General features: G+C 41.2%; 1 protein-coding gene across 1 annotated transcript in view; it reads right to left on the bottom strand.

Moving 5' to 3' along the window:
• The window catches only part of plxna4 (plexin A4), a gene marked incomplete in the record, with an annotated part of 222,275 nt that overhangs the window by 82,531 nt on the left and 116,529 nt on the right, over positions 1-23,215 (bottom strand). Inside the window, 1 exon segment of the mRNA XM_035677636.1 lies at positions 5,180-5,308. Within this exon segment, the coding sequence (XP_035533529.1) occupies positions 5,180-5,308 (129 nt within the window).

Genomic DNA, 23,215 nt, shown 5'->3' with positions numbered 1-23,215 from the left:
CAGCAGCAGCAGCAGCAGCAGGTGCCTCTGCTCTCCTCCCCGGTCGGGTCGTCGTCCACGGCGGCCGCAGCTGCCGCCGCTGCCCAGAGAAAGAGCAGCTCCTCCCGGCGAAACGCGTGGGGGAATATGTCATATGCAGACCTCATAACCAAAGCTATCGAAAGTTCTCCTGAGAACCGACTAACTCTGTCTCAGATTTATGACTGGATGGTGAAGAGTGTGCCTTATTTCAAGGACAAAGGAGACAGCAATAGCTCTGCAGGCTGGAAGGTACGTTTGTGTTTGTTTTTTCCCCTCTTTTGGTACTTTCATCCAGGAGATACAGTGTGTGTGTGTGTGGTGGGAGTTCACAGCATGGATGGCTTATGGCTGCTGCTTATGCCTGATAAAGCCTGTGCCAGTTCTTGTACAAAGTTTTCCAGTGGGGCGTTTTGGTGTGGCTGTGGTACTTTAACAGTGGGTTCACAGTGACTTCTTTGTGCTTTATGCTATGTTTTTATCTCCTGTGGTATCACTGTAATATCCCTCCAGGGATTTCTGGCTTTTCTGTGTTGTTTAATAGTCGGTTTATTGTGACTATATAATGCTTTTTGGTTAGGGTTGTTTATTTGTCATCTCCATCATCTATGGTTATCACTGTTGCATCTCCTGCAGGGACTTTTGATATTATTTGCATAGGATCCTTAATTTTTTTCCACAAATGTCTCTTGACAAAAGAGCATGCATGACGAGTTAAGTAACTGTGAAATTGTTTATCATTTGCTTGTGAAACCATGTCCCCCTTCATCGCCATCCATCCAATTCATGGCACTTCAGTAAGCTGACCAATTGCTGCCATGACCTTAGACAGTCATCTGACTTCTCCCTGCAGTATGTGATTTATATGAGTCTGCTGACTCAACAGGGTTTTTTTCTCTCTTTGCCTTATTGCTTCCCCCAATGTGCTGCTCAAAAATTCTTTGTGTTGTGGCTCCATGTGATTGAGACAGCTCTCCTCTCTCTGCTATTTTAAAATGTTTGATCGATTTTAGGGCTAAATCACAGTTTTCCGTATTAGAGTGTGCGCCTTGAATGAAGCTGTGTTTGGTCTGTGTCTTAAGGAGATACCAGAAGCATTCATGTGTCCTGGAGACCATCCAAAACATTACACAAGAGGGGACTTAAAATTTCTGATGTGGTGTGACAGGCCCTCCCACTGAACACTATTGAAGGGCGTAAACCTCACTTTGGAGACACATAGTTTCAGTTGTGTCTGACAATAAATTGATGACAGTCTGCGCTCCAAGTGGGAAATCATATTGAGTGAGTAGTCACACAGTGAGAGATTTATTACCGCTTCCCTCTGTTATAGGATGTCTGGGTTGCCGATGAAATTTAAAGCAGTTGTCGAGTGGTTTTTTTTTTGTTTTGTTTTTTTGTTCTTCTTTGTTTCTTCCCCCTGTCAGAGGAGGCTCCAATGTTTGAGTCATGTGCTGAGAGATGACACACTCATGTCAGTCAAAAATGCAAGCAAGAATTTCTTGTTTGTTTGTGAATCACATAAAATTAAAATAATTATATACTATTTTACCACATACTGGTTTTGCCTTTTTACCCATTTTTTTAAAAGCTGACTGAACACAAATGTCGTTTTCAGCAACACACCCTGCTCCATATTCATCCATTTGAATTCAGTGTTTACAAAAGGCACAAAACTCGTGTTGAGCTGTCAAACGTAGTCCAGTCAGTCAAATTATACGAGTGGAAAAACCCCCTTCAGTGTGGTGAAATACACACAGTAAACAAAGCAAGCACTGGGCAGATGTGTTGCTAGGGTAGTGATGTTGTCCAAGTAGGTTTGGCCCTTAAAGGAAAAGCAACGTTGTGTTCATCAGATGCATTGGTACCTTTTAAAAGCTTCAACGTATGTCGTACTCTATGGCTTTCAGGATTTGTATGTAAAATGTTCTTTTCTCATTACTCAGTTAACCATAGTGGCACTTTGAGTGTATGTGTGTCTGGTATGGACATCAATATAGAGTCCCTCATACAAGAATTTGCTTACCTTTAATAACATTTCTTGCTTGAAAAAAGCAAAGATGTTGTGTCCCAATTAGCAGTAAACAACACTCGTCGAAAAATACTACTAAGAGTGATGCATCAATGTGGGAAAATACAACTGAATATATCTGTGAGGAGCCAGGGATAATATTCAAACACCCACAGAGTGTTATTCACTCGGAGTCTGACGTTGCGGAGTATTAGCGGAGAGAAAAAAAATTGATGTTAAAAGACAGAATAATCTTTCCCATTATTATTTTTTCCTTTGATGAGAGAGTACACTTTACACTTCTCCCAGTGTCAGCAGTGGTACCAGCAGCTCAGTGACCATGAAACACAGCAGTAGTGAACACCTTCCCACTGATACTCACTGGTTACAGTGTAATTAGGAAGTTATTATATAGCAGAGTGTCAGACAAGCAACTGTGAGTTAACTGTCCCCAGCATCATTACCTACAATAGTAAATCATTTACATTTTTGTAAAGCATGCAACAAAGTCAGCGTGACAAGGCCTGCGAACATGTCTTTGTGTATTCATTGATGTACCTAAATAAATAGTGAAGCTTCTCTCAGCGTCCGTTTAACAGTTATTGTGTGATTGGCGGCTCGGAGAGGGGCGCTCAGCCACCGCCTGGGCTTGCTGCTTATCCTGCCATGTTGGGGGTGTAGACTGAGTAATACTGTGGGAAAGCAAAGTGCCATTCACTGCTGCGAGGGGAGTTATTCATAGAGCTCCCCTCGGCTCCACACAGGGGGGCTATCACACATTGTCTCTTCAGAGCGAGCTTACTTATGAGCCGAGGCGAGGGCCAGAGAGGAGCTGAGGAAAGATGACAATGTGTAGAATGGTAATTTTGTGGCAAGCCTTGTGTTTCATTTTTTTTTTTTGTTGTTGTTTCTTCCTCACTGATTTTAAGAGTACCTTTTAAAACACAAGCTGAGTTAAGAAATCAGTAAACTTGTTGATTTTCTTTCTTTCTTTTTTGCGGTAAAATTCCCAAGTGTAGCTGTTTCATCTTCTGCTGCTTTGTTATGTGCTGTCTCGACTGAGGCGACATGACTGATTGGAAACATGAATATATGTAAATTGTGTGGCAGACCCCATTCCGAAGACACCAGCTTTGCAAAATTATCCTAGACATTCAAACAAAAGCACTCAAAACAACTAACCTTCAAGAGAGAATACAGAATCAGAAATATAAATGTCCTGTTTGTTAGTGGGTAGATTCATTGACTCAGTGTTAAGTCATATACAGGTTGAAGCTTGTGGTGCAAGACAGCGATCACAGTGACGGAAGTCACAACACAAATGCGTTTTCTAGACACCATTCACTGTTAAACACCTTAAAACACTGATCATAATTTACTTGCGTCTTTTTGAAGTTAACAAGGGATCCATGTGTCTGATCTCTCTGAGCAGACGAGGTTCACCTGGAGTGAACGGGCTGAAGCACATCAAGTTTTCATTAATCTATGATTAAGGCTGTCTGCTCTGTAATTGTTTGAGGCCTTGCTTGTTTCTCATCGCTGCTGATCCTCCACAGTCGGTCGTGTCTGAACTGAGTCACAGACAGCCTCCACACTTCTCAGGCCGTCTGCGACAGTGTGAGTTTTGAGGACAGTTGTGCCAGGTGGGACCAGCTTGGAGAAGCTCTCAGAATGGACTGGACACTGGCCCTGGCACAGGACGCAGTCCAACAGGAAGAAGAACAGATGGCACAAATTATGTATCATCAAACCTCTCCGCAGAGCTGGTTATTTATTTCTAATACGTCCCGTTCCCGTTTTTTTTTTCTTAATCTCACTCCGAATGTTATTAATATATTAAGTATTACAAACAGGGTTCAGGGTGCAACACACACACACACACACACACACAAATTGCACTACACATTAGTAAATACTGACACTTTCATGGTGCCAGAGAGGTCTATAATCCTCTGGAAGCTGCAGACAATATACAGGGGTAACTAGGCTATCGCTGCCAACAAAACAGCAGTGGCCTTCTGTGATTATGGGTGGCAGGAGATAAAGAGGCAGGAAAGAGGGAATGATATGCATATTATCTGAACTTTCGAGCTTTTGCAATATTATAACAGTCAAATTAGTAATGAACATTAAATGGAGCTACACTGAACTGAAAAGAGAGAGATCCACCCTGGGTTCTTTGATTGATGAACCCTTCTTGGACTGATTTGATTACTATCCCTTTAACAGTGCCTGATGAATAGATTGTGCTTATGCTTATGAAGTCTGCGTGTTTACCGTTTCTGTGATGAATTAACTTTTGAGATCAGGACTTTCCATGTAAGGACAACAAATAAATGAAATAATTTTGCAAAGGGTCTGTTTCAATTTTAAAGAAAAAAGGACTAAACGTTCAACACTTCATGTTCGATCATCAGAGGACTTTAAACAGTCGCTGTATCTGTCTGACAAGCCTGCACTATTCATCCTGACAATGTTTAGCTCAAAATACATAATAACTAACTATTTCACCACACAAAACATAAACATACATTTCTATCTCCTGGTCATGTATAAAATATAATGTAAGTATACCCAAGCATGCTCGTGGGTATGTATCTTTTTGTATGTAATATAAAGAGAAAGTGAATACCGAACACAGTGACTCACCGGTGAGTGTGTGCATTTATGTGAGCACAGCATGTGTGTTATGGACTTTCCATGGTGCTATTTTAGCAAGGTTTTGCCTCTGATAGAGGTGTTCACAGTCTCTCTGTGTCCATTACACAGAGTGCTGCTATTTCGCTCCACATTCCATGTCATCAAAGGTACTAAGAGAGATAGTGTGTATGAATGTGTGAATCTGTATGTGCACAGACATACACACCAACACACACAAGTGGACTGAGACCACTCTTCTCTCTCCCTATAATTCAACACATTTATTCACTCCAGTTCTACCTTCAGTCTTTTTTTCTATAGAAATACATGGTCATAGCACCGAACAGTCCATCTAATCCCTTTCTCTCCTCCAGCCAGGCTGTAATGAAATCCTCTATGCTACACCAAAGGTTATTCTACCCTGTGACATAACAAAATGATAAATGCCAGTGGTTATGATATTGAGTCAGCAGGGGGGACTTTTGATATGTGTGTTTGTGTGTGTCTGACCTGGGTCTCAGACATGACATAGAGGTAGTGGTGGTCAGAAGAGAAAGCCATGTCTCTGAGGATGGGTCCATTCTCCACTGCCTGCACCGTCTCATACTGCAGAGCACGAGAGGAGCCGTCTACCCGGATCTGGAAAAACACAGAAGCACATTAAGAATGAATATATTTAATATATGCATAATATTTCTCATCAGCAGACACACCGCCTCTCAGGAATTTAAATAATAACATTAAAAAGAAATACCCCAAAGCTTATATATTATCAAAACTATTTTAGGAGATTTGATTCAGTGAAACGACGCCAACTGTATAGAGTTTACTCAAAGTTGTTAATGTAACTTTATTGATTTAGGAAAGGGCAACTGAAAATGCTAAAAAAAAAAATACCTCTGTGTGTTAGATGCAGCTATATGAATAATATGGATACAAAGGGGGTTAAGTGCTTTGGTCTGGGTAAGTGACATTTTCGCAATTGGTTTGGGTTTTTGAATTCAACATCCATCAAGCACTCTATGTTATGAATGATATCCCACAAGTCGTAAGGATAGTAGGATAGGATAGTAAGAATAAATAAAATGGAAATACAGAATAGCTGAGGTAAAAAAGAAGTAACATGAGGGAGAGAGTATGTATGTCGCCTTCCTCAAGAATACTTGGTAATGGAACAAAGGTGGCATCTAGGACAACAAAGTGTGCAATTAGGAATCAAGGTATCATTAAAAGGTACTTTTGAACATTATTATTGATAAAATTGCCCATCTACCGCATACTGCCTTAGGCATGCATCACGGCTTTCAGTGCTGTATCTGAGAAGCTCATCTCTCTCTATCACAGTTTCAGCCATTCAAAAGTGATTACGGTAATTAGGCATCTGGGCAAGAGGTGTGGTCTGTGGGCCCCTAGGTGTGTTTACTCAGCAGAAGTGAATGGAACTGGCCCCATACACACTTGGTGGTGTGATGGAAGTGTTCTGGGTTGTGCCCGAACATCTGCTTACATCGTCACACACACGCACACTCACAGGGTGCGTTCCAAATGATCCTTTCTAAATCTGGTCCTCTGGCAGTAATTTCCCACTAACACACAGTCCTGACATATACCTACCCAAGCAACTTTCAGCACCCAGTAGAATACACGTGCACACGCGCACATGCACAGACACACAGACTTGTGTGGGCTTGCAGACAGGTGTGAAGCAAGTCTTGTTAAAGTTGTGATGACTCTTGGTAGTTCTTTGTGCTCTTCAGCACTTAAGGGTTCACAGGTAACGGGCACAAACGGGAGATAATTGGGCAGGAAGCAGATGGTCGAGTAGACAGGTGAGTCACTTCATGATTAATTATAATATGCTGATGACAACATACACTCTGTCAGCATATCATTAAAAATATCTTTCTGCTGGCCCGCTTTAAGCAAAAGGTTGAGAAGTCTTAACTGGTCTAATTAGATAGACTGAACCCTTTAGCAAAATGCTGCTGTACCAATTGAAACAGAACCGATCTTTGTTGGGGGCTGGACAAAATTGATTGTGGTCGAGGTGAGATTTATTGTAAAGAAAAGATCAAATAGTCACATTAAAATAATTAAAGAGGAAAGGCTTTTGTACAACAATTCTCTATATATATTTCTCCCCCCTTCATAATAAAATAGCAAGTACTAAGAACACAATATGCACATTATTCATACTTCAGTGACTGAATGTCAGTCGCTCCAGCCCTTAACTTTATTCTACAATTATAACAGGAACCAATCAACAACCACCAACGGAACTTTTTTTGTACTTACTTTGACAATCAACTATTGTATAGTAAAGAAAGAAACCTAAGCACACAGGGTGCAGTTTACATCGTACCCTACTCCTGCTGCTTCTATTGATATACAGTTTCACAACATGACATTTCTTTAAACAGGCCCCATCTTTCACCCTGATTTCACCCTACTCTCCCTCCTCTCTTTTGTTTCTTAGTCATTCTTCCTCTCTCGCTCTGCCTCCTGCTTGGCTTGTGTAGTGATCTTGATCTCAAAGGACCTTGAGTTCTGTGTATCAAAGCCTCACACACTTTCACTGGGAACCATTGTATGCACTAGGGTCAGTTGCAAAGAAAAGAACAGAAGGCGAATAGGAGAGAGAGTAAGAAGAGAGGGAGGTAGGAAGAAAGAAATTTCCACGCGAGCCAGGGCCAGATTCGGCAGGTGGGGTTATCTAATCTGCCCTATCGGGTGAGTTAAGTTGAGACGCGGTGCGTATGCGCACAGAGTGTACGTATGTGTGGAGTGTGGAGCCAATTGCTGAGCAGAGTTAAAGGGCAGGTAGTCTATGGCAATGGCTGAATATAGAGTTTTATTGTGTTGGGACAGATCCACAGTCACCAGGGAGCAGAGGGACTTCAAGGGGAAGCTCCTGTATATTATCCCTCAATCTGACCACTGACAAAACAAATGAGCCACCAGGGAGTGCACGGCATGCAACGCTGGCTGGTTGAGTCACAGTGGGACTCGAGTGGAACACACAAGGGAGAAAGAAAGAACTCAAGGTTTATAAATGTATACAATTTCACCCTATATTTTTTTTCAATCAACACAGCATGGTCACCCTGGGCACAGTTAGAGCAGACTTCATCTCCCCTGATATCACACGCGGCGCTTTAAAAAGGCATAATATTCCAAAATATTAACCTAAAGTGCTATTCTAAAATTAAATGAAAATAAACAGATGTGTGTGATTTTTATTACAACAAAAACACACAGTATCTTCAAACAAAGAGCCTACTAAGCATAGACTGAACACAACCAATACCTTAATTCCCTTGACGAAGAGCCAAAGCTAATGATTATGTTTTGTAATGAAACAACTAATCCTAGTTTCATTGTCAGCTACAGTAATTATTAATATATCTTTAAGTAATTTTTTCATCAGCCTAAAATCATTAAGGCAGCCACAGTGGTGCTAGCCAATATTATCTGATTCCTTTTCAACAGTAATAAAGTGGATTAGCTGCTCTATGCTAAATGGATTACAATGCTAATCTCTGCTATCACATTAGCACTACACAATAGACATTCACTGCCAGACAGACTTCATTTTGCCTCTGAGTAGTGGGAAGGTGAGAGATGCATTGGGCCCACACATAAATGCAAACATACAAAAAAAGTGTGTTCACACAAGCACTTGCACGTATAGAAACATTGGCATTTCACTCTCTTTCACAAGCTTACACTCACACACGCACACACACACACAGACACACACACACAGGCTGTCTGGCAAAAACTAGTCATATGGTAATGACAGATACTCTGGGGAGAGTGGGGAGAGTTATTGCCACTTTTGACTCACAGAGCACACTTCCTCAGACCTGCAAAATGTGAATAGTAAACATTTCTTTAATAACTGTGTGTGTGTTGGGATCCATATGTGTATGTGTGTATGTGTGGGAGAAATCCACGCAACACCAGAGATCATACAGAGAAAATCCTAGTCCTCCTCCACTACATGTATGTGACCACCCTAGCCAGAAACTGTATCCCCCTAGTGGCTGTGACCGATAATTACACGAACACCATCACTAAAGACAGAAATAAGAATAGACTGTATAGATGCACTTCAGGTATGTTTTCTCTGTGAGCTTTACACAAAAATATATTATAAGTGTTTTAAAATCTATTTAGAACTTTTGAGATCAGTGACTATGCTTCATTTTCTCAGGATCTACCATTAAAGTATAAGATATAATATGAGGGCAGTTTTCATACAGTTTATTAAACAGTTCCAGTTTAAAAAAAAAAAATGCAACCTCATGTGCAGATGGTATTTCTGCTTTGAATCTGTCAATGAAAAATAATGTGCCCAAAGTGACTATCTGCCTCTCTCCATGGGGCTAACAGCTAGCAGAAGGTGTGATACAGACAGGGAAGCCATTCCGGTGTGAAAACCACAGGAGTACCCTCTCTCAGTTTCCTTGAATTGGCACTGTGCGCCACAGAAGCGCAAGGAAACTACCGCACTTCCTCAGACTGCATGGAATCCATTTTGAAACAGTTAAAAATGTAATGCTGGAGTCTTTATCTTATTATACATATATTGTTTTACAGAAAAAAACTAACAATAAGAACTGTGTTTAAACGGTTTATGTTATGTTATACAATAAAATTAAAAGCATATAAGCTGTAAATGTGCAAAAACAAAGATCTAAGAAAAAACAGTATAGTATCAAGTTACTACAATATCAAAACAGGGATTGCCTGTTTTGTCACTGGCTAAATCCAACAAACACCTTATATATTCGAGGTCAATAATGTTGTTGCCCCTGTAGAACATTCTTTCAGTGAAAATTGCCCTTTGAAATTCAGTACTTCTGGTTACACATCTGAGCACTTCTATTGATTTTAGATAATCTCTGACAACTGGTGTGCCATTATGTAGAAACTACTTTACATCAAGTGGTGAGATGGAGTGTGCACATTTAAGGAGAAATCCAGTCAATCCTCAAGAGACATTAAATATACTGCTGTAGTAGTGTAGACGATGGTTGTGGCTCCGTGCAGGAAATAACGACAGAATGTCAAAACGACCCATCGGGATGAGACTACATTGGGGAAACGGCACATTTAAAGTGCTACCTAAAACATCAAAATAACTGGAGGAACTATGTGTATGGTTCTATGTGAGGACTGTACGAGCGATTGGAGAATTGTGTCCTTGCCTGCCATGGCATGCATTTTGGGGTGGCAAAAGGAAGGCCAGTCACACAGAGTTGCAGTCTGTTAAGCATGGCACACACACTAACACACCATGGCTGGAACACACACACCATGACCAACACGCTGCTGGTGGAAGCCAGAATAAGCTGCTGACTATAGTATCACTATGGTCTGACATGAGCCATGCAACCACAGTGAGGTGAGTGGGCTGGAGCAGAATGTCATCCAAAGTCATGCATCCTGCTGGGAAACTGAAATTACCGCAACATTTGTGCGAGGAATTCCACCAAATCTCTGAAACATGCATGGGCAAACCCAGCGACAGTGCCAGCATTTCTGCAGCCAAAAAGGGGGCATGAACCTTTTTGTGCTGAATATGATAAAATAATGAGCATCGTCCCAAACTTAACAAACAGAATGCTTTAAAAGAAAAATGTTTGTGTTTAACAACTAGGATCTTGCAGTATATTGGTAGTGTCATTCAATGGTAACATCAGGTTTATGTTAATGTTGAAAAAAAGGCTAAATATGTTGTAAATATCTATTAGATACTGCAAAACGTTGTCCTAGTTTAACATTAGCCTACCATACACATTACTTACAATGATATTTTAGACAGATATTTTAAGTGGTTTATATATTTGGGTTAAACTACTTTCAACCTACTGCCCTATTGGACTCTAACAGTGTTACATTCCTTGATCTCAACAATGGAATTGGAGTTAAAATGTTATAACCAATTCAAATGGTCCCGTTTACTCAGTCAAGTCACTTTGCTACAAATCAGTAGTAGTTCATTCAGGACATTTAAAGTCTGGGTACTACTGTCTGATAATGTTAATTATAGTGTTTATCTGAGTTGACTAAAAACTGGTAACATCTTTCAGTGATTTTATTTTCAAAAACATGACAGTCAGACAAGCAAGCAAAAACGTGCACATGGAGGTCTCTTGGGGTCTCCTCTTAAAGCCCTTGGGTCCCAACGCTGTTCAAGATATCAATCAGAAACATTTTGGAGCAGCAACAGCGTAGCCACTGCCGAGTGCTAGGTAACCCAACCTGCCACACTTTGCTCAGGTTTCAACCCTCTTTGTCAAACCACAGCAGAGTGTTAGGCATTCAACCAGGCAAGGCAGGACATGCAATAAGAGCCTAGGAAGAGAGACAGCCAGACAGACAGAGACAACTGAGAGCAACATTCACTGCGAAAGAGACAAGAAGAAAGGAAACAACGTATCGTCACTACATAATGGCAATGTGTCTCTCCACGCATTCTATTCATACCGACAGCAATACAATGGTGGCTGTCTGATTGCCCAAATCTGCCCAGCTCAATGAAACATATGGCAGACAGAGAGAAATGGCTGGTGAGGGGTGGGGGGCTAAAGAGAATAACAGAAGGAAAGGGGCCAAGGAGGCGGACTGGATCCATCTCTCAGTGTCAATCAATGCGAGGACAAACCCTCTTCTTTCACATTCAATGCCTCAATATATGGCTTTAGGCAAGATGGACTGGTGTGAGACTAGTGGGGGAGTGCGGATGATTTGACATTAATCTCAGAGTATTAACAAGGATGTGGCACACTAATGTGGGATGCCAGGCTGGCCGTGCAGTATTGGTGTAGCAGAGAAACGCATATGATCCGCTATTGATTGCCAAGAATTATTAGGGACAATCAAAGACAGACAGATGTTTTTATTCAATCCGAGAGGAAGACTAGCCAGAGAGGAAGGCACTAAAGATATGTGGATTCTAAAACAAGTAATGCAGGTGACACATGAATGATTAATGCTATGGTATTTCTATATGTACAAAGTCTTTTGGCATAGTATTTTATGTTTTATGACAAGCAATAATGGTGACATCTTGCAGTTACCCACAGGTATGACATCAACTCAATGTTTTAGTGCTTTCTTTTATGGAAGCGAAATATTCATTCAGTTCATTAAAGACACTTTAAACCCCCCCCCCTTCCTTCCTCCTTTCCTTCCGGCTCGACTCCTCTCTCTATAGGAGGATGAGTGGGCAGAAAACCCCACAGAGTGGAACTGAACTCATTCTGTGCTTTACTTCACTATTCTCTGTTTTATGTTGGCGATTAGGCATATCTTCTACACAGCAGGATTTTAATTAATGCATTTCCCCGGTTGCCTGCACTGTGAGGGACCGTGCTTTGTGGGTGAAAATCAGGGAAATGTCATTGTTAGCAGGGAAGTAACTACAGAGACTTGAGTTGCCAGTGTCAAAACTATGCTGAATAATGACCTCTATAACGGCCCTCCTGTTGGGTTAGGTTCTATTGAGGTTAATCCTCTACTTTAATTTTGGCTTGGTTGTTTAGCAAAAGGTTAAAAGAAACTTCTGGAAAAGCTCCACAACTCGGTGTTGTGAGATAAAAGTGGTAGAACTAAGAGAATGGGGGTTTTAGTGGGTGGTCTGAGTGTGACTGTGTCATAGCAGCGGCAATACAAAGCACCTAAAAAAAAAAGTAAAGTTAAAGAAATACAGAAAGTCAGAGAAAAAACTAAAATCTGAGTTTTGTGAGTGAGAAAACATATATGCACTCATGTTTGCTTCCATTGGTGCTACCACCGCACATCTGGGATCTGACACTATAGCAGACAGAGCCGCAGGGGGACCCCTGGCTCAGTGACTGACCGTTGTGGCATTAAAGGTGTGGTACCTGTTAGCCTGCAGGTCCAAGTAGCCCACTAATCTAACCTTATCCCCCTGCTGAGAGATAGACAGAAAAAGCAAGGAGAGAGGCAAAGAGAAGGACAAGAATGTTATTGTGAGGGATGATGGTGTTGGACGTGAAAGGGGACAAGTGTCTGGAGGCTTCCTAACTCATTTCTCCCCCACGCTCTCCTCTCCTCCCTCAATCTCCCCCATGGCTTCAAAGGGTGAGTGACAGGTCTCCCTGCTATCATTCCCTTCACTGCTAAGCTGCCTTAGAGCACTGTGACCAGGCAGGGGGCTCACAGCTTAGCTTTTGTTACTCATTTCCCTCCTCTGCTATTGCGTTTGCTATTTTCCCTCTCTCTCCCCCTCCCTCCATTTCTTTCTCTCGTTCTGTCTCAATCTGTAAGTCACTAGGTTGACTAAAATACCTGTAGGCTTATGGCCAGTTCAATCTTGAGAACATTTGTGACCGCTTGACTCCTAACAACTCACTCAGTTTCTCCGAAATGATAAAAATTTCCTTCTCTCTTTCTTGGTAGGTTGAAGACTCTATTCCTGCTGTTGGAACAATGCATTTTGTATGTTGCCTCCCATTCATTCTCTTTGTGATAATGCAGATGAATTGGAAATGGCCTGGCACTTGTTGCTGTAATCTATGTGGAAGTGGACAGCAAATGCTCTTCTATCAAGTCAATAAGACAAAACACACACAAATATATTCAGTGTGCCCAGTGAAAAGTGTTTGGACAATTGTCCCTTTCCTATTCCTTATTCAACAACTGCTCCATCTCCTATTCTTTTCCCTCTTGGCTGTCTCTTTTTTTTCTCGTGGTCATGCATAATTTCTTTGTCCAACGATTTTTCAGTTTTGCCATTTTTCCTGGCAATATGCATCATTTCAGTGCTTTTACTCTGCAGAGATGTCAGAGCTGGTCTCTCTCTACACAACCCCTCTATTCCTAGTCCTTCTTTCCCTCTGTCTTTTCCCATCCAATTCCTCTTCCACTGTCTCATTAGAGCCACAGCAGGGTGTTTGAGGCGACAGGTAGAGATCTCCTGACAGACCTCATTTAGTGCTGACAAATACCTGGCCTGGCTGAGAAAAACCCATACGCACATTTCTCTTTCAAACCAATTATTTCCTCTACTGTTTTTCCTTTCTTACCCCCTTATTCTGCAGTGATAAGAGCTGCTGTTTCCGTCACTGCTGCTGCAGCTACTGGTTGGGCCTCAAGGACCCCACAGCGGCATAATTTGAGCGCACATCACCACCTGTGTCTATATTAGTGGTGCAACCCAGTGGCAGTGCTAAAGACTGGCGTGCACCCCATTATATTTTGTGACCAGAGGCCACTGTGTGAGAGCTAAAAGGCTTTGGGAGCCATTAATGAAGTCAACATGCTCCCCGGAGTAGTGAGGGCACCAAATCAGCCTATTGTGTCGAATCAAGACTTGGCCTTTCAGGCGACACAGCAGTGCACAAACTCAGAGCTATGGATGTCATTCATTTGGAGGAGTGTGGCTGGCAAACTGTTTCAGCAGGTTGAATAGTATAAATACAACCCCCTGAGTATAATCAGGTTGAGATTATACTCAGGGGGCTTTATTTTGTGTGTGTGTGTGTGTGGCTGGCTGTGTGTGTGTGTGGTGTGTGTGTGTGGTGTGTGTGTGTGTGTTGTGTGTGTGGTGTGTGTGTGGTTGTTGTGTTGTGTTGTGTGTGTTGTGTGTGTGTGCATTTGACGCACAGAGAAAGGTTATATGCAAGTGTCCACACCTGTGAGAATTGTAGCACCCAGGAAGCTTGACATATGGCAAAGAGAAGGCAGAGGAAGAAAAGATGGAAAGACACATCTACCTCCTTTCTCCCTGTAAATGAATTAGGTTCCACTTAAAGATGTGTGTTTTATGTTCTATATGAATAGCATATCACACTTGCAATAGTGACCACGAATTGGAGATGCGGTTCATCCACCTCTTTGTTTATCACAACACAGCTCCCTCATATGCCTGCCGCCTTTCCTCCCACAATGACTGGCACGCAGCCTTTGGATACCAAAATCTCTGCCCAAAGCCCGGAGAGCACACATGCATGGAAGCCTGTTTGGGAAGTTGGTTAGGTCCAGGCTGAAGACTGAAAAAGACAAAGAACTGAAGGACAAGGATGCCCATTCTTCCACTGAGTCACACAAGTAAACGCAATGTTACTTTTATCAGTGGACAATATCTTGCTTCCTTAACTGTCAATCAGCAATTTATCCAACCGTTGAGGATACTGAGAAGATGACCTGTTCATCCTTGAGCAAAGGAGACTAACTGACCTAAGATAGCCTAAGGTCATGATTAATTGGACACAAGCAATGTTAGGAAAACCTTAGATCAGCCTTACATAGAACGGGCATCTAGCCCTCCTCAGGAACCTCAGATGAATACGTAATGGTCTAGTGACAGACTTTGATCAACATTCACAGGATCATCTCACAAACACTGCTACTGTGACCTTTATCCATCCCTATTGTAAGACAACACAATGACAAGGGTGCATTCTTTCATCTTAACAAGACAAACTCAATAGCATTTTCTTGATTGGAGCATACTCTGTTTCTATAAATGTCTATCAGCAGCCTGTCCAAAAATGATGGTGGAGAAGGGCCAGGTCCCCAAAGAGATGTCTAGGTCTGATAACCACCTACTGACAGGTCCAGATCAACTTTAGCCAAGGTGAAGGGATGACTTTGAGAACTCTTTCATCCCTTTTTTCCAGACTATACTTTGTTTTAGTGGTTATCTATCTCTTTCCTTTACTGCTTATCAGTCTGTCTTCTTCTCTCTGGTCAATACTAATTTTCGGCTTGTTTACCGGAGCAAACAGAGCAGTTCATTGACTTCAAGGAGGTGTGATTGGTTTCCTGGGAGATAAGCACAAATACATAAATACACAAAGAGACACACGTATACTCAAATGTATGCTCATACATGCACAACGAAAACGGCAAGAAAAAGTCAAGAAACCTCAACTTTTAAACATTCAGTCACAAAAGTTGAAAACAAAGTGTAGTAAAGAGTAAGGCATAAGAGGAGAAGGCAGTGTGTATGTGTGTGTTTTTGGGTGGTTGTGTTTGTGTATCCAGGTGTGTGAATAATAGATGGGGAGCTGAGAGCCAGACGCTGTCTGAGAGCAGACATCACCCTAGATCCCGTTACCACACACTGCCATCAGAATAACTCTGGAGACACAAGCACACACACAAGCACGCACACCACACACACACACACACACACAACACACAACCACACACCACACACAAACCACACACCAACACACACACCACAACACACACACACACACACACCATGCCCCAAGTTCAAGCATTAATACACATGCACAAGGCTATATAAGTGCACGGTCCTGTGCACACACAATCGCACATTCACTGTGACCTTTTTGCACCCCTTACACTGTTTCTCAACTCAACACTCTGCTGTCCTGCTGTCTTTTTCAGGTTAAACACAAGAGCTATAAGGGTAATATGATCTTATGCATGGGAATTGTAGGCTCTTTTTTTTCTTAAGTTCAAGAAGGAGCACATTTTTCTTGCAATTGTTTTTCTAAAGAATAGTGTATAATATTTTAATTATGTCAGCCTCTGATGCGTAAAGACGGGGACTAGACGAGTACAGGTGGGTACACGACAACACACACACACACACACACACACATTAAATCTATGGCTCACTGACTGAAGCTGAAGATCACACATACTCATGAATTCATGAATTACCAACATCCTTGCCTTTCCTGTTGGAAAGGCGTGTGTGTGTGAGTGTGTGTGAGTGTGTGCACCAGCATGTATATGGGGTGCATTCATTGCCTACCCTTCAGTTTTATGTTGTGGTGATTTATGAGGTACCTACCAAAGTTTCTAATTAAATAGGGAAGCACCTCACAACCAATTCCTCAGAGATAAGCAGGTGTGGATTTCTGTCTACCCTCCTTGTTGTCTGTGCAAGTGTGTATGTGTGCATGTGTCCGTGTGTATATTCCCTTGTTTTCAGCCCCAAGGGCGCTTCCTTTTTTCTCTCATGTCTCCTCTTTGCCTTTATTCCTTTATTAAACAGACTGGCACACTCCCTCTATTATACCTGTTTTCCCACTGAAGTGAAAAATTGCATTGCTGGCATAGCAGGGGACAGAGAGAGGGAGACAAAGAGACGGGCAGAGAGTGAGAAAATGAAAAACAAGGAGAGTGAGGAGGACACGGAGAGCGAGGAATAACACTGCAGTAAACCCTCGAGGCATGTGCGATAGTAATGGCAATCATTACAGGAAAGATGGTGAGACTGAGAGAGAGCAAGAAGACTAAAGGCCAATGTCCACCGAAAATGGTTTGGAAGCATTCCATGAACGCTGTGTGTGTCAGAACAACTACAGGGCTGGTTGATATATTGGTTTCAATGTCTTCCAGCCTGCATGAGCACACTTTCCTTGGTGATATTTTTGCTACATCACTAACTTCATGCATTTAGCAAAGAATATTTATGGTGAACCTTAATATACACTTGTGTCTTTAGGTGACTGGAAACTATAGTATCAACTATATGAGCTAAAGGAGATTGTGAATTCGCCTCAAGAATGCAAAAAACTCAAAAATATCACACCAAAGAATTTAACAATCCTGAACAAATTAAAGTTTGTAGCCACTGGTGGTGCGTGTTTTCTTCTGGTATCTGAGTCGTTGCCATGATATTACTGTTGAAGCTGATCATTTTTGCAGTGGACATTCGCCATAAGATAGCACTCAAAGAAGGAGCTAGGTAAGTAGGAGGACCAGAAATGCTTCATGTACCCAAGACAATCAGACCAGTTCCCTTAAGTCACTTGTATTTTCTTTTCTCTTCTCCCCATCTTATTCTCACTCCAAACATCCACCAGAGGCAAACACATTAATCACAAATTCACTTCTACGTCTCCCTGTATGCAGTGCAATACCTCACCATGAATTATGCCTGACACACTGGAATTGTATCATTAGGCTACGGCCCTACTTAAACCTTTATACAGTAACAGGGTTTTTTGAAAAAAAAAAATCAGTATGATGCATTAGTTCGAGTGACACTTATTACTAGGTGGTATGGCAATTGCTTCAAGTTTTGTGATATAAGCCAAATAATGTATTCCATCCATTTTGCTTTCAAGAACTTAAGGGAGTCAAAGAACATTATTCCCCCGGTCGTGAACTCAATCAGTAAAACCTTGCTCTCTGTATTATTTTCAAACACATTCCCTCACTTATATCAGTGAAGACATCACAAGTATAAGCCGTCCTTTCACTGACTCTACGGGAGGTTTTTCTAAAATTAGCGCTTCTTTATCAAGGGAGCACATTAGAGTTTCACGCCCATGCATTATGCCGTAGCACAAAAGCATTGTATTGTGCATGATAATGGAGGCTTCGCAGTGGGAGTCAAATAACTTCTCCCCATAAATAAATGAGCATGTTGTTTCAGGATGGTTGGTTATCTAATCACAAAGACAAGGGGACAAATAAAAGGAGCGTGCAAGCATGTTTAAATACAAACAATACCTTTACTACTATGTTTGCATGTGTAGGTATGTAGACTTGTGAGCATGTGTGTGGACCTAAAACATAGAAATGAGTTACTGTAGTGTAACACATAATGAACATACACACAATATGGTACTGCAGAAAATTCAATTCTGGGTTGATATTAATCCTAACATGTCAAAGCAGAAACTTATAACTTAATAGTGTTCTCTATTTGTTTCTTTGCAAAGTTGATTTAAAGTATTTGTGGTGAATTTAACTTTGCTGATATGACAGTCTAAAGAAATATAATAACCACAGACATTCTCTGTCTTACTTCTAACTCCCACTCTGCCTCATCTCCCCTGCACTCTGTCTTTCTTTACCATCCCCTCTCCTCCTCTCTATCCTCCATCTCTCTCTCTTATTATCCACATTCATTTAAATGTGTAAATATTCAGTCCTTTTGCGATGTGACATATCAAAGTATGATGAGCAAACAGAAAAAAAACAAGTGTTCCTGTTGGAGCAGAGCAAGCCTGGCTGGAAAAAAAAAGAAAAAGAGGAGAGATTGAGAGGAAGTGGGACAGATCACCTGCAGAACGTTCAGATAGAGATGGGTGTAAGCTGCATTAAAACTTGAGGACAGATAAAAGTTAATTCTTTCTCACGGAGAGACAGAAAGAGAGAGAGGAGTCTAAGAGGATATTTGGTGAATGGAGCCTGTCAGCTCACGTTGTGCAGAAATCCTCTTATACCTCAAAATTTCAATTAGGTGGGGAAGCGTTTTGCTGTGGTGCGCTTCTCTCATTCTGCGCAGGAAGTACAAGGTGCATGAGGTGGGATTTGTCACAGCAGGGACAGGCCTGCTCCACCTACATTATGATTCAAAGAACACACACATACACACACACAAAGACAGCTCCCCCTTCCACCTGCCAAATCCATTTCGAGTGACAACAGTGGTACACTTGATGCTACTTCAGTGTTCAGTGAGCAGTGTTGCAATTGAGTTTGTTCCACTGAAGAGGATCTGAAATTTAAACTCCACAGGTTTGTGTTGGGCCGCTGTCATCTGTACGACAGCCACAATTACACTATGTGTCAACCTCTCCAAATGACACTGACTTACAGTAATTACAATGCCAAATGCAGCAGTCCATTTTCATGGTTTGTTTTCATTTAATTCCCACCCCTTCTGTTTCGCTTCCACTTTCCTTCGTCTGTCACCATCTCCCTTACTATCATACATGGTAGTAAAAGAACCAAAACATCTTACTTAAATTCTGAAATTGTATTAAAAGTAAAAGTGAGGGGGAAAACTTTTTCTAAGTAAGAAGAAAGCAAGAAACATGAAAAGTTAGAAAATCAAAACCCAATTCTGTGACTTTCATTGGAGGTAAAACTGGTGAAAATAAACTACCTGAACAGTATAAGATAAACTCTCATTGGACTGTGGAACTACAACACCCGCAATTAACTTAATTTTAATTAATACAAATCCTAATTAACTGTGTGTACAATATTACGATAATGAGTGATAGCCATGAAAAGATATTTGGCCTTATTTTAATAGTTTTGGCTGTCTGACAATTCTAAAAAAACTTGCTCACTTGCACCAACATGATACTTTAAATTCCTCTTTCTAACCTCTCCCTTGTCCAATCCCACTTCTAGGTAAGTTTTGCTCTTTTCTCCTTCCCTCATCCTATAATGATCCCATATCTCTCTCTCTCCAAGCATTTTACCCATTTTGCCATCTATTACCTCAGCATTCTTTTCTTCACAAACCCAGTCTCACTCACTTTTACCATTCCTTACTCTGCCTATCAATCCCTTTTCCTCCTTTCTTTCCCAAAACTCTATCCTGTCGTTCTCTTCTCACCTCCCCCCCACCTCACTCTATTCCCAGCTTCCCAGCTGGCTTTCATCTTCCCCAGGTTAGATTACTGTAAAGCACTGCCTGTCTGCCAGCATTCCTGAAAGCTTTTCATCTCTACTCCGATTCATCTGGGGAGACAGAGAGAGCGAGGGAGCAAGGGAGAAAGGGTGAGGGAATATGAGAGAGCGAGAGAGAGAGAGAGCGAGAGAGCGAGAGAGCGAGCGAGAGAGCGAGAGAGAGAGAGAGAGAGAGAGAGAGAGGAATATAGAGGACAGAGAGAGAGAGAGCGAGAGAGAGAGAAGGCTGTGTTGTGCTGCAACTATGGATTTCAGAGCCTTCAGTGGTTAACCTGCACTGCACACTGCACTGGCTGATGGGAAATTTCCCCGCTGGTCTCTTGGCCGTCTGTGAAACACCCACTCAGAGCTGAGAGCACACTTCACTGGGGACAGACAAATATCCACACACATATGCGCACGTGTTGGCTGAAGCAATACATAAAAGGAACACTATAAACATAAACAACATACACAAGTGTACACACAAATCAGCGTAGTCTGAACATACAGTAAACATATAGGAAAAGACACCGCATAACAGAGTGAAAATAAAACCAAGAAAATTTAAATTTAAATTTAAAGAAAAAAAAAAGAGTACTGATTCACTAACTTTTCACACATCATACAGTAGTAAACACACACACTTTCCCACTAAGCAGATCAACAAATTCCCAGCCTACCAAATTAATTTTTATTATGTTTTTTTTGCATTAGATTTCATGTTCAAATAGTTAAAAGCGGAACCACTCTGGCAGCATGATAACACACCTGGAGATGTGTTTATGGTGTAATTGAGTCAGATAGGCACCACTCATCTCCACACAGCACTTTGGAATTTACTCAGCCTTGAGAGAAAGAATGCATGAGATGTAAATGTGTGTGCCTGTGTGTTTCTGCCCACATACATGCATTGACAGCTTACAAACAGCAGTACAGGTTTAATTACAGAAGGCCCTCCAGCTGTTTATCGCTCTGCTTCAGTGTGTGTGGGTGTGTATTTGTGAGTTTTTTTGTCCAAGTGTGTCTGTGTGTGTGTTGCTGTTGAAATGGGGGGACTGTGTCAGTGGGTGAGTATGCACTGTAGCTACATTTATGCATGTGACTTCAAGGTTTGGTTACTGAGAAAACAGCATTTATACTCCTGTGTGTGTGTTTAAGAGTGTCTGTGTCAGTGTGTCGCCTGTCTGTTCAGATAGCAGAGATTTAAAAACAAAATGTGCTTCCTTAACCATGTTTGAGGAGCATATCCAAAATAGCAGCCACAAATGTCATCCATTCTGCATTTAGTGAATCCTCCTACAGCTCTAATTTTCTACAAACAAGCTCAGTATCTGGTGTGTAAGACTAAACTAAGGCACTCTACTCAGGCATACTAATTTTAAAATTTCACTCTATCTAGGGCAGCAAATTATGATTATGATAAGTACTGATCAATCCGTTGAATATTCTTTTAGATTAACTGATTAATGGTCAAGTCATAAAATGTCAGACAATAGTGGAAAATCACATGTCCTGTGAATCCAAGCTGACAATCTCAAATTGCTGCAGCTCAGAATGATTTAAAAGGAAAACAGCAAATTACATTTTGCAGGATAAATTAGTGATTAAAGAGATTTGTGGTCAATTAATTTTATTGTCTATCCACTAATCAATTAATTAACTGTTTTGGCACAGATTGGGAAAAAAAGATATTGCTACAGAAAACAAGAAGAATCCATCTATCTGCTTCCTCTTGGCAGTTTTGTAAATCAAACTTTGTATTTACATGAGAGCATTTCTGCTATGCCTTCAACCCACCTTTGCATTCTCCTTCAGATATACAGTCACATCCAAATCTCAATGTACCAGGTCTATTCTCTATGATGGGGTTGTGTGATGGTGCTATGAAGTGTTAGGGGCATCCCTGCATGGGATATTTATGGACCTGTCAGTCTTCTGGGCCCTACTCACAACTCCCACACCCTTTAATCTTACTGCTGTCATCTACTGTCACTGCCTTATGACTATGGCCTTGGCTATCTGCCAGTCGACACATAGGCACTGTGTGTATGTGTATGAGTGTGTGTGCGAGCTTGAGAATGTAAGACTATTGAAATACAACACTATTGTATAGTACGGTAGAGTACAGTATGTCAGTCAAATGTAGGCCAGGCAAAAGTGCTGCACTAGTAACAATACATGACCTCAAAAAATGAAATGCTGTGATCGTACACAGACAACAGACAAAAACTACAAGCCAAAACACAGCCTTCGCTCCTAGTCCATTCCCTGTATGTTAGGCACAACACACTAATTTGGCAAGAAAACAGGGAGAGAAAGAAAAAGACTTGAGAGAAAAAAACAAGAGAGGGATGGGGAGGAGAACAAAACTGTCCTCAAAGCAGTGCTTTTACACTCAAACTGTATTGAATTAGCAATTTCTGAAAATAATAAATTCTTTAGTCTGGCAGAAACTACCACCCCCACAGAGAAAAATGGAAATTACAAATAATGAATACATTAACATGTATGTCATAATAATTCTTATAATCACAGCTAACAGTATGTGGTGCTTATTGCCCTGAATTATCTACAGTTTTCTCAGTAAGCCCTCAGAGGCTGTTTAGTTGCTGTCCACATCTTCTGTGTGCAGATTCAGAAGTCACTTGAGGCAGATGAGCAGGCTCAATGAATGAGTGAGTGAGTGAATGAATGAAGTGATCAACAGTCTGGCAAATGGCCTGCAGAATTCTGCGCACACACACACACACACACACACTCCCAACATACACGTACACACAAGTACACACACATACAGACAAAGACAAGATCCGAGCCTTACCCTGTTATGATAAGCATTTTATAACTAAAGCCTTCCACAAAACTGCTAATTTGTCAGACTCTGTGGGAAGCTCATTGTTACTGAAGAGGTGATGTGAAATTGCTGTGATCAGCCGAGAAAGTAATTATAAAATGAAACATCAACAATAATGTGCAAAGTTGGAAAGCAGCACTGAATCTAATGTAAAAAATGCACACAATACAGTTCACTGAGTTTGGAGCACAAGCTTTTTCTACTGCATTTAATGAACTTTGCAGATATAATAATAATAATAATAATAATAATAATAATAATAATATAAAGTTCACCGGTTATAGAAGAACAGTCTGATGTGCAGATATAATAAT

Source organism: Morone saxatilis, unplaced genomic scaffold, assembly GCF_004916995.1.
Source record: "Morone saxatilis isolate NCDOM2014 unplaced genomic scaffold, NCSU_SB_2.0 Contig10, whole genome shotgun sequence".
Classification (NCBI taxonomy): domain Eukaryota; kingdom Metazoa; phylum Chordata; class Actinopteri; family Moronidae; genus Morone; species Morone saxatilis.
Note: the sequence above shows the minus strand (reverse complement) of the source record. Positions and strands in the feature narration are given on the sequence as shown.